Source organism: Ruditapes philippinarum, unplaced genomic scaffold, assembly GCF_026571515.1.
Source record: "Ruditapes philippinarum isolate M1 unplaced genomic scaffold, ASM2657151v2 ctg12371_1_1_1_1, whole genome shotgun sequence".
NCBI lineage: Eukaryota > Metazoa > Mollusca > Bivalvia > Venerida > Veneridae > Ruditapes > Ruditapes philippinarum.
Genome location: NW_026865938.1, coordinates 13,433 through 26,443, shown reverse-complemented (window position 1 = coordinate 26,443; position 13,011 = coordinate 13,433). Strand labels below are relative to the sequence as shown.

At 29.9% G+C, this 13,011-nt stretch overlaps 1 protein-coding gene and 1 long non-coding RNA gene across 2 annotated transcripts; one reads left to right on the top strand and one right to left on the bottom strand.

Annotated features, from left to right (window-relative positions):
- Window positions 1-270: 270 nt before the first annotated feature.
- Window positions 271-5,954, bottom strand: LOC132730793 (ras-related protein Rab-2). The gene is made up of 6 exons (XM_060716810.1): window positions 5,830-5,954; window positions 4,292-4,359; window positions 3,131-3,213; window positions 2,174-2,266; window positions 1,035-1,146; window positions 271-401 (listed from the first exon to the last, which is right to left on the bottom strand). Exons 2-6 carry the CDS (start codon window positions 4,337-4,339, stop codon window positions 318-320), a joined length of 420 nt encoding a protein of 139 aa, XP_060572793.1. The 5' UTR covers window positions 4,340-4,359; window positions 5,830-5,954; the 3' UTR covers window positions 271-317.
- A 5,134-nt stretch (window positions 5,955-11,088) lies between these two features.
- LOC132730794 (uncharacterized) lies at window positions 11,089-12,800 on the top strand. Its single transcript, XR_009625799.1, has 3 exons — window positions 11,089-11,134; window positions 11,369-11,455; window positions 12,108-12,800. It is a non-coding gene; the product is annotated as an uncharacterized LOC132730794 (long non-coding RNA).
- Window positions 12,801-13,011: the final 211 nt, after the last annotated feature.

Here is a 13,011-nt window from a genome sequence, read left to right as displayed (position 1 = left end):
TCTGTAGAGGCGACACAAAAATGAAGTGACTGAACGTGCAAAATCAGAGCTCAAGCTAGTGTTACTTATACTAAATTAGCAAAAAAAAATTTGCTTTAGGAAATTACAATGGCGAGTAGTTAGAAACATAGATGACTGGAAAATCCTCCAATCTTTATGTAAAATGCCATAGGATATGGATACCACTACATCCCACTGTTTTGTCAGTCTACAGATGCGAGCCAGAGAAAGTCAAAATCAAGGGGCATAAAAATGTAAATTACTAAGTTTCAAAGTAACCAAATATTCTTTTAAATAAAACAAATATAGAAATTATGTTAACACTTTTTTACCTCATTGTTAATATCAAATACACCATCTTGTATCTTCTGGTAGATTTCCTTTGCTGTATTTATAAAAGCCTGTTAACAAAAAACAAAAGATTAATTAATAACATGCTACTTTAAAGTTGCATACTTTGAGTTTTTGGTTTTGGGTGTGTTTAAGTAACCCAACTAGTTTGATTTTTCAGATGAAAGAGGGGGTAGCCTTTGTGACAGTTCTAGTCAGTTTCCTACTCCCCTTGTGCCTTATATAATGGACAGAGGGGCACAGGAGTATCTAAATGCCTAATAAAATTAACCCTTTATCACCATATTTCTACCTGCAACAATCATATTAAAAGGCAGGGACCATTTCAATCTGTATATCATGACACTTTTTTAGGCAATCAATGTGTATTGTAAATGCCTTCTGCTAGCATTAATCATTTTACATTTTCAGTTAGAAATATTTGTTGTATAGGGCTGGCATAATCTGATTTTGACTTACAACATGTCAAGTATATCTGTAGCATTTCTTTTATTGTCTGCATGATATTTATAAAGTAAATTCTGTAAAATTTTCATAAGTCTGTACAGGCCTACAGACAACCTGAACAATACACGTAATTTGATTTTACCGCCACTGATATACTTTTGCTTAATTTTCATTAAATTTATTAGCATGAGTCCACAGGCCTGCTGCTTAAAACAAGATATTAAAATAGTACCTACCTCTTCTACATTGGCCGCAGTTTTAGCCGAGGTTTCCATGAAAATAAGACCATGTTCCCGGGCAAATGCCTCGCCTTCTTCCTTCTTCACATCTCTTCTTGCCTCAAGATCACTGGAATTAAGAGATTATAAACTGTTCATACATGCAGGGGTCTCATTATGTTTGATGTTTTTGTTTGTTTTTTTGGGGTTTTACTTAACATCGACACAGTATAGGTCATATCGCGACGTTCCAGCTTTACTGGTGGAGGAAGACCTCAGGTGCCCTTCCGTGCATTATGTCAGGCACGAACAGGTACCTGAGTAGAACTACCGACGTTCCGTAAGCTAGCTTGATAGCTTCCTCACATGCAAATACAAGTACCAGCAAGAATATGATTGATTAAACATAAATAGCAATTGGTAAAGTTTGCTTATGAAATCTGTACGCAGAAAAACAAACAACTATGGAATGATTATAACCAATTGATTCTCATTATTTGTTTCCCTATTTAACATAATTAGCCTGACAAATGTAGATTTCTTATAATCAAATGCCTTTACTTCAATTAATTTTGTAACCAAGATTTTCTTCATGATCAAAAGTTGTAATGAGGTTGTTTTTTTCCACCTCCAAACGTAAGCAGAAATTAATTTATTCTGTCTATTATGTGAAACAAGAAGATGTCTGTTCAACAAAAAAAATTCAGAAATTATGTCCATACTCCATGAATGATGAATTTAACAAAATTCAGTGAAGGAATTGCAAGAACCCTAGTAAATAATAAATTATACAGAAATGAGAAAACATCAGTCCTTAATACATTGTATTAGCCAGATCACAAGTTAGTTATTAATTCAACTGGCCTTCATTCAGACATCAATGAAGAATGAGTATTCAATGAATGAACAGTTCAATAAGGTAATAATAAGTATCCCCAAAAACAAAAATACAACACTGTCGCAACAAATACTATGAGTATTTCATCCAGACACTACTAAATTTTGTAACATAAACTTCCCCTACTTTTATATAATATTGAACTAAATCTTATCAATTAATATATAAAATAATCAAAATCCTAGAATTAAAATAGCTAAATGAGGGACAACACAATATTTAAAAAAAAAAAAAAATAATAAGATTAATAAGTGCCTACCTTTTGTTACCTATTAACATTATGACCATATTAGAGTTGGAATGTTGCCTGGCATCTTCCAGCCATGTGGTCAGATGATTGAATGTGTCACGTCTGTCAAATACAACATTACGAGTTTGTGCGGGGATGTAAACAAACACAATTTTGAATATTATTCATCAATATACACAAGAGTATTTCAATACAAAGCTGATGTATGTGGTACAAACAAGAAAACTCCTTACTTATAATTTAATTAACCCTTTCACTGCCATAGGGACGGCTTATGCCGTCCCTGTTATTTTCGGCGTATTTGCCATATGGACGGCTTTAGCCGTTTCTATAATAATAATAGTAATAATAATAAATTAATAATAATAAAAATTAAATAAATATAAAGAAAATTATACCATCGACAATAATTATTATTATACTCACAGATTTGGAAACATATATAATTATTATAATACTAATAACAAATAATAATAATTATATTAATTAATAATATAGTAATTTCTTAGAAAACCCTCTGGCAAATAGGTGATCAATAAAACAATAATCCTCTTGCAGCGAAAGGGTTAAATGGTGCAAAGTTTACAAGACATTAAATATTGAACTTATAATTGATCCAGCAAGAGCACACATGGACTTATTTTACATTATTCCCCAATTAGCAATTCAGGTCTAATGTTTTGAAATTAAGGAGAAATCACATTAGCAAACATTAGTATGTCATAACATATCAAATCCAACTTTATGATTGGGGTTTGACTATAGACATGCTTCTGAATATTTGCAACTAATATCTTCTGTGTGTACTCAGTTCACATACAGTAGCTTAATCTGCCTTCAGTGGAAGATCTAAAAGACTATTGCAGAAAGTTTTTGCCTATTTTCTCCAAAAACACACTCCCTGTATTAAGTAAAATTATTTTTTCACTCTGGTACTAAATACAAACATAAAATTTATGTACCCACCTTGTGATGTCGTACACTAAAAGTGCCCCAGCTGCTCCCCTGTAGTAAGATCTTGTGATGGAACGAAAAGATTCTTGTCCAGCCTAGAAAACAAGACTTGATTAATTGGAATTTTGGATGAATGAATAAATGAATGACTGAATGAAAGAATGAATGTATGAAAGAATGAATGACCTCACATTCACAATAACGGACATTTTTTCACAAGTATGATCAATTAAACTAAATCAATATATCATCATACTCATAACTATGTTTTAAGCAAAAGAGGGGAACTACCTAGGAAATCAATGACTATAGAGGTCAAAGTCATATTTCAAAACTGCAAATTCATGTTTCTTTCTTCCTGAATTACATACATAAGAATGTCTAAATATAACAGCTCTTGCTGATATAATGAGAATGTTACAGCTAAGTTTAGAGTACAATGTAGTCTGCAGGCATACAAGAAAAATATCATACTCCAGTCTACAATCTATAAAATTAATGCAGAGGCATTCAAATCATGGATTTTTCAACATCAAATGTGCTTTTCAAAAGCAAACTGCATGATATTACTTCCCATTTAGAGCTTTAATGTCAGTAAACTGATTACAATCTCTAATAGGCTAAATTCTCTTTGTGATGTTATTTTACGGAAATCATAAAATCCTATTTTATCACTGAAAATCATAATGTAGCTCTGACATTAACCATTATCACTGTAATCTGTAGCTCCACGCATGGTAAGGGTAAAAAAAATATTCATTTCTGAAGTTGAAATGGGTACTATTTTATAAAAAAAATGTCAAATATTTATAACTTTCAATATTGCTATGAAAAGTACTTCTCCTAGATATCTAATCACTTTCAAAATGAAAATCTAAAATATCATATTTTATAGTAAAAGAGCAGCTATCGAATACTTAGTTAAAATGATATCTGGAATGAACATTCTGTCATAAACACAATACTATTTTACTTGGTTTGTCTCAAATACAATTATATACCTTACTTTACTTGTGCTACTGGACTCTGGAGCTACTTGTGTCATAAGACTCAAACCAACAAACCAACGTTCTCATTTGGTAGCTCTCTTCCGAGTCTTTTGGGTAATTTTGCAAAGTAAGATAAAAGTATATATACAACACAAATTTAAGATGGTATTAAAATAATACTTACAGTATCCCATATCTGTAGTTTGATTTGTTTACCATCTATAGAGATCATACGTGCTCCAAACTCAACCCCTGTAATATAAATACGACATAACTTCATTTAACTCTCTAAAACTTGACCTTTACAGGCTTTAGGGACCAAAAGTCACTTATTAATCTTTGCTGCCGTACAGAGCCAAGCAGGTCTAAACATCCATGCAGTCTGACAACTAGGTTTGATACTGTTGACTGATCAATTGTTTAATTTTCCTCATGAAAATACCTTAAAATTTAAATGAACTGTTCCGGCAAAGCCAGCATGTTAATGGCCAAAAGTATAATAAAAATCTTAAAATTGACTGGCTAACAGTATAAAGTTTGGTCACCTCACCTTGAGCATGATGGTGACACATGTCTAATAACATTGCCCCTAGCTCTCAAAAGGTTATAACCATTAAATAAGTCTCTATCAAAAAGCAAATACTTTATCAATTAATCCTTAATGGTAACCTGCTGGAACTAAGTTTGTTTGTTTTGTTTGGTTATTGTTTTCAGTGCAACAATAAAGCTTGGGTCATATGGCGCTGAAACAGGAAAGATCATTTCAGCTTCAAATTTTTAAAGCAACACCTTTGGTAAAATCCATTTCACCTTCTGGAGCAAAGAGATGCATTGACTCCAGTAATTCAAACCCTTTCAGTCGCCTCTTACAAACACACAGGGATAAATGAGATAACAAGTGGCTGGGATTCTGATGCCTCAACCCTTTAAGGCAACACCACAGCCACAAGGGGGCTGGAACTAAGTGACCAATTTCAACTATCAGTGAGTCTATACAAATTTACAGACTGTATCAGGCTCTATAACGTTGATTGACAATCCAGAAATTTCTATCTTGATATTCCCAAAATTGATATCAACTGCTCTAAACACCATGAAGCTTGGCAAATAAGAAAATCAGCAGATTACAGGACTGTGAACAGTAAAACATTACAATTCAAGAATAAAAAATACCCCTATGCTCTTACAAGTTATGAATACATCATTTTTTAAAATTTTTTTACATGTTTAAAATAAAATAAAAAACCTATGAAATGACATACCCCCAGCAGTACTAAATGGTTTATGTATGAATTTCTTAAATGAATGATACAATTTAGTTTTTTTTCTGGTAACAAAATCCGGAAGAAATTTTGGTAGAAAGTACACATTGACAAATATTGAGAATTTCTTTCCTTAATAACTATGTTTTTTTTGCATTTATATATAACTTACTTTATTTCTTCCTTGTGAAATGTAAAGAATAAAGCAGAAAAAAATTAAAGAGTTTAGACTCATTTTGTTTACTTGTGTTCCTATTAATAGGGATCACACTGGCAGGATCCAGTTAGCTAAGTGTTAAAACCAAATTCTTGGGCCTGTCCAAAAACTAATGAAAAATTCCTTCCTAAATACACATGTGAACTAGATCTATGCAATTTCAATAAATCAATGAAAGGATACCCACATTTATGTGTATTTCCAATTAAATCAGGACATGTATAAATATACAATCAATCTTACCTATAGTTAAGTCATGTACAGGTTGAAATCTTTTGTCTGTAAACTGTAGAAGAAGACATGATTTTCCTACACCTGTGAAATAGAACCATATAGCTTTAGCATTTAAGTAAATTAAGATACATGTAGTCAAAATGTGTATGCAAAGATATTAAACTGGCATCAAATTTCAAATGTATATACATCTTTTGATAAGTGCTTAAATGCTGACTATGACCAAGATTTTTTTTTCAATTCTTCAAATCCTTTTTATTGGTTGCCCTGTTATACACAAAAGTATCCAGCAAATTACTAAATGTCATTACCTCAGCCATCTTTTTGCTTCTGTTGCTTTTTTGGCAGTTATGACAGAAAACTGTTACAGAAATTTTGTATTTTGTACAAAAGTCAAAACAATAATATTTTTATACATTTTACAACTTTTGTAAACAAATCATTTCACGTTCAGCACTACTTTTTTCAGCATTAAGCCATTTATTTAGAAAATTATAATACTCACTATTTTCTACACTGTTTCTGAGGCATAATGTGCCTCAAAATTACAGATTTGATAGATTATTTTTAAAAGACAGTATTAGTTTAATACAGCACTAAATGCCTATTTGATTTACATTTAACTATTTATTACTACTGGGCTTTTTGCTGGCTTATTGACTCCTACAATACATTTATTACAAACACACCTTAATACACACAATGACATTCATATACATGTGCTGGGAAGTGAGTGGTTTAGGTCACTTACCCCTCACCACATTGGGTTTGAATCCAACTTTAAACAAACTTTTCTTTACAAAGAGAATTTGTTCAAAATTTCATTTCTTGCTAAAGCAAGTTATCAAATTTAACTTCAAATCTAGTATATTAACAAAATAAAAGTATAATTATCAGACAACAAAAACCCTCATATTTGAGAATTCTATATTATGGAAACATATAATCAACAAAATTAATCTACTACCACTGACTAAAATATCAAATCACCAATAAATATAAATTTTCTATTATTCAAACAAATACAATTGATTAAACACTAGTATCATTATTGCAACTGTGTGCTGACAGCCACAGAGTCCAATAAATCAATATTGTATAATCAATAACAGCTGATTGTAACATATTTCCCATTCAGTTACATAACACCTCAGAATTTAATTTTCTGTAAAAGGCTGCAACATGCCAACCATCTGTCCACTTACCATAGAAGATACAAATCAAACAAAGGAACTGACCAGTATGCTTTGATAGTCTTTATACAAAATTACAATAATGGACTATGCATGTACTGTCATTTAACATACTTATAATGAAACAATGTACTGTTTCTGAAATCTGGACCTTAATACAGCATAGTGAGCATACAAATGAACACTGAATTACAATTTAAAGTTCCATATTGAAATTATTATATCAGAATACAATTCAATTAATACAAGTACTATCTCTGTTGGTAGTTAATTATAAATTAAAGATAATTATACTGTGCAGTATGCCCATATTTGGGTTAAATACTTATATTGCAGAAAAATAAACTTATCTTGGAAATCTTTTACATAATAAATCTTATTTGAATATTTAAATAGAATCATGAAAAATCTATGTTTGAAATGCTGAATGTCAATACTATAAGTGTGCAAGTTAAGGACTGTTCCTTTCTTAGTTAAGAAAAACAGCAACAAATTGCCAGAAACTAGCAAGAAATATTCAGTTATGATTAAATAGAAAATAATTCTATATGTCAAACTGGCAAAAAACAACAACATTTCAGTATGCTCATCTGAGGCCCAAGAAAAATTATTTGTCAGACAACAGGTTGTAACAGCCTCCGGAATAAGTTTGCAAATCCGGAATTTTCGCAAACTCAGCTACCTTTTTTAAATTGATTAGAGAAAAAATTTAAAGACCGGTCAATAATAGAGATAGAGTCAAGTAAAACCTGGCCTTTGAAATGACGATACCCTTAAAATTAAATGCAGGGGAGACATTCAAAGTTGGCCGTCCCATGGGGTTTTTCGATTCCCCCACTGGGGATTTGGTCTCCCAGTGGGAGTTTCGTGGGGTTTCATTTCCTCTTTACGAGAATGGGAGAAAAAAATCACGGGAGAATTAAAAAAATTTATATACCATTATTTAAAAAAAAATCACTAATCTTGACTTAAGATATTCCTTCCTAAAAATATAGATCGAAATATAAATATTTTTAGAATCTCCCATTTTCATTATGGGTGAAACGCACCCATGGGTGAAATCACCCATCTTAATAATGGGAAGAAAATTCTATTTTGATAAATGGGAAAAAAATCCAATTTCTTATAATGGGAGATAATTCCCATTCTTTGCAAATGGGAGAGTGTTCTATCTTTTAGGTGTGGCGCTTATAACATATAATACAAAATATACGAATAAAATAAAATCCAAAAATCAAATAAAATGGCAGGGAATATGCAACATAATAATAATAATAATAATAATAATAATAATAATAATAATAATAATAATAATAATAATAATAAATAAATATAATAAATAAATAAATAATAGATCTAATAACAAAAATAATAATAATAATAATAATAATAATAATAATAATTATAATAAGAAATAAAAAGTAATAATAATAATAATAATAATAATAATAAAAAATAATAATAATAGATAAATAATAATTATAATATACATAAATAATAATAATAAAAATAATAATGATAATGATAATAAAATAATTATAATAAAATTAATTAATAATAATATCGATGATAATAATAATTATGATAATTATGATTAAAATAATGCTAACAATAAGAAGAAGAAGAAATAATAATAATAAATAATAATAATAATAATAATAATAATAATAATAATAATAATAGTAATAAAAAATAATAAATTAATGATAATAATAATAATAATAATAATAATAATAAAATAAAAATCATCATAATAACAATAATAATAATAAAAAATAATGATAATAATAATAATTATAATAATTAATAATATTGATGATAATAATATTAATTATAATGTTAATAATAATAAGAAGAAGAAGAAATAATACTAATAATTAATAATACTAATAATAATACTACTACTACTAATAATAATAATAATAATAATAATAACAGTAATAATGATAATAATAATTATAACAAAACAGGCATTGGCATTTTATCTTGGAATATGACGGGAATGAATACAGGAAAGTATCATAATTATGTAACGATTTAATCACCAAAATTCATTTAAATATAAAACAATCCAAAATGCTATGATGTACTCTTCGCCGGTCTGCTATCTGTATTTTCTGTCTCATCCATTCTATTTTGACATTCAAATAGTTTCACAAGCTAAATGGCAAATCTCTCCTGGATTTGAAGTTTATAACTTATTTGAATTCATTAAATATAAATACCGCGGTAAGGTGTTTTTTTTTCGGAAAACAAACAATATGTTGATCACTTCGTTCAGTTGTAATAATAACCTTATAGAAAACAAATTTTTAATATTGTTCATATAATGGATAAAACCAAGCAATTCCATTAATGGAAATTGTTTCATTTTTCTATTGTTATCATCGTCGGATGAAAAATTAGTACTGAAAATTTTTCAAAACAAACAAACAAAAATAAACATTATTTATAAGATTAAACGGTAATATGCTCAAATGGTAATCTAATCGGTGTCATACAGATTTTTAAGACGTAGCGATTAAGTAATAAGGGATGAAAAACAAGTTTGCCGTAAGGCGTGCGTAGCATAAAGCCAGCCATACAAGTAGTTATTATATATCAAATACAATACAAATACAAATATCTTTATTTCTCTCAGGTCAAGACATTGACAACATGAGGTAAATAAATATTAACAAAGTTTCGAGGCTCAATAGAATGCATACAAAAAATATAAGCATATATAAACATGCAGTCATTAAAAATTGACATAACGCCGACCTGTCAATCAAGCTGACAGGGGCCACGGAGATAAGCCAATCAGCGATCGTTATCAGTTTCACGCTATGATGCCTGCGAAGTCCACCATTTACCTAAGACAAGAACCTGTCTATTTAATTTTATGTAAATTTAGAACTATTTAATTAGTACATTTATAAAGTTACCAAATAAACTGGCATATTGACGGACCGAGTAAGTTAGTTTATTACACAAATAGTCAATAAATTTCTACATAAGGAAATTAATATACAAAAGCAACGCATTATAAAAAAATCTGTGTTTTTATTCATACCGATTTTACCTGCGCATTTAGGCATAACTATTAAACGGTAACATATATGCTTTACAGTAAATCAAACTGTGAAAAGAGACATAATAAACAATTCAATTCAATTCAAATATCTTTATTCAACCAGGTATTAATAAAATACATAAGGGGTTTACAAAATAATATTTTACAGTATATATGATCCGGTTGTAAAGTCCTGAAAAGATAATGCAGTATCAATAGTCATTTAGTCATTATTTAAACAGAAATATAAAAAATAATACACTTTTTTAATGTTTTAAAGAAAGAAATATAAATCAAAGTAAATCAAACTGTAAAAAGAGACATAATAAACAAATCAGACAATTACTATTTAGTTACCGCTCAGTTAGTGAATAACAAACAACCAATTGACAATTGCAAGGTTATTCACACCTTCGACGTCCGGTATTGTCAGGGTAATTATCTATATAATTGACTTCATACTGTTAATCTTCCCCTTTCAACCGTCCAATTATCGGTTTTTGTATTCGCTGCGTTAGCAGTGAATACAGTTCTATCACATTTTGCGGGATTACAATAGAAGAATGGGTACCGAACAACGCAAAGTAGTTCTACACAGAATTTCTTGTCACACACAAGTGATAAGATTTTTAATTGTCAGTAGTTCATTTTTGATTGTGTTATTTCTATCGTATATTATTTGCATGTTTTCAGGATATAATCAGTAAAAAACATCATTAGTATTCATTCGCGTTAACTTTGCGTAAGGAAGTAGTTCGTACCAAAACAAAGTTTTCGACGCTATATTTGTATGTGAAAGCTGATCTCATCATTTTCTAAAAGTAGGTACAGAAAACTTACCAATATTATTTGAACTTATTGTAATCTGTTTTGGAATTCTTATTTGGATTTCATGATGTGTAACAGTGTTGATAATTCAGGTGTCTTGATATATTTTTTTTGTTGTTTGAGTTGTTTCCCTTGTTTTCCCCGCAATATCACTAGTTTTGTCTATGTTTAAGCGGCTTTGTTTGTAAAAAAATCGAATTGTTCTTAATTTATTGGAAATATGGATTATTGATAGTTGGTCAGTATTATTTTGAGTTGCATTTGGTTTAAATTAGTGTTTTATAGAGTGTATGTCATAGATAATTTTTTAATTAAGTAACGAGTGTGGTCTGATTTGAAATGTCATCAGTTTTTCGTGATTTGGAACCTTTGAGAATTGTTTTCAGAAAAATCCGTTAATCTAGCTCTCTGTTTACTTAATCTCACAATTTATTCATATCACTTTGCACATTGTGTTTATTATATTTTGCAGAAGTTACAGCAGAGAGAGATAGAGTTTGACAGTATGCGTGTTTGAAGAAGATAATGCTTTTATTGGTACATTCAATTCCACGAACTGGTGAGTTTAGAATTTATTTATGATTATGATATATTTTATAATAACTTAATTAAATGAACTTATGATTGTGGCGGCCAATAGAAAGCATATAGCTATATCATAAGTTAATATACGGTACCTACAGGTTAAGTAAGCTGTTCAATGTGTTGTAAATATTTAATACACCGATAAACACTTTCAGAACTAGCAGACAAGAGGCTTTTCTTATCAGTAGTTTTAGGAATAAAGATAACCGGTTGTTTTCTCACTGTATAAATTGTATGTAAAATGGTCTGACATGTGGTAGGGTTAACTGTTCATTTGAATATTTGTGGAGTCAAAAGATGTGTTGAAGAATATACTGTGATGAAGCTAAGATCCAACGTTTGCTATTGGTGTAATACATTTTAAAAGCGGACATTTAATCAGAACAAACTAGCGGTTTTGTTTAAGCATAAGAGATATCAATTTTACTCGAAGATAAGGGAAGCAACTCGTATTTTTTCACTTGATATACCTCGGTTATTTACTTAGATCATATAGAAAGTGTGAATGGGTTTATTGTAATTGACCATAAATTTGGAGGTTTTTATTTAAATGATAATTATGCATTTCAGACAAAGGAAATTGATTTAACTCTAGTTTTATGTTGATGTAATTTTTTTAATTTCAGAGTGTTGATTTCCTCGATTTCATTGACTTGATGATTCATTCTCTGATTTATTCTAATGATCAATCAACTTATTGATTTACTGATTGATTGGACATGTCATGGAGCTTAATATAGATGTAGAAGTAACTTAGACGTCATACAGTTAAATTCAGTATTATTGGGGTTGTTCTAGTGCAAGTTATCATGTGTTTCGGGATTTTCCAAGATTTGATGCATCCTGGGTAATAGTAGCCAAAATACCGCCATATTCAATTCGAAGAGGAATATTGACAAAAAAAGACGAAGCATTTTCTACTTACATAAGAAGCAATAGTTATTTATGTTAAAACGTACCATACACACTTTTCCACACAGATATTTCTCAAAAAAAAAAATGTCGGCAATGTAAACAGTAGTTCATGGATATCGCCGAGGTTTAACGAGAGTGCGAGAATCGGGGGTTAGTGGGAAAACACGATTATCACCGAAGCGCACTGTGGATCTGAATCTGACTATCAACTATTTTCTGAGCTTCCTATCCATTGTATATAAATATCTGTGGACATGTAAGACGAATATATGTGAACTGTAAGATGTTGAAATGTGCCATGTTGTTTGTTTAGATGAGAAATACACAATTTTGGAAGAAACTTTTTGTTTGAATGATAAAGGTATAAACACTATTTGTAAATGAACATCAGGCTACCATTTTCATAGTAATGGCAGGGCTTCCATTAATGGAAGTTTGTGAGTCATTTACACTCCTTGAATTTGGCTTGTGACTTCCAAAATGTAATGCTTTTTTCTTCTTTACCAATATTTTGTTACTTCCAATGTCAAGAACATTTTGCAGTCTTTGACTTCCAAATTTTGGATCTTAATGGAAGCCCTGAATGCCAGTGGACCTACATGTTTCACCTAAATT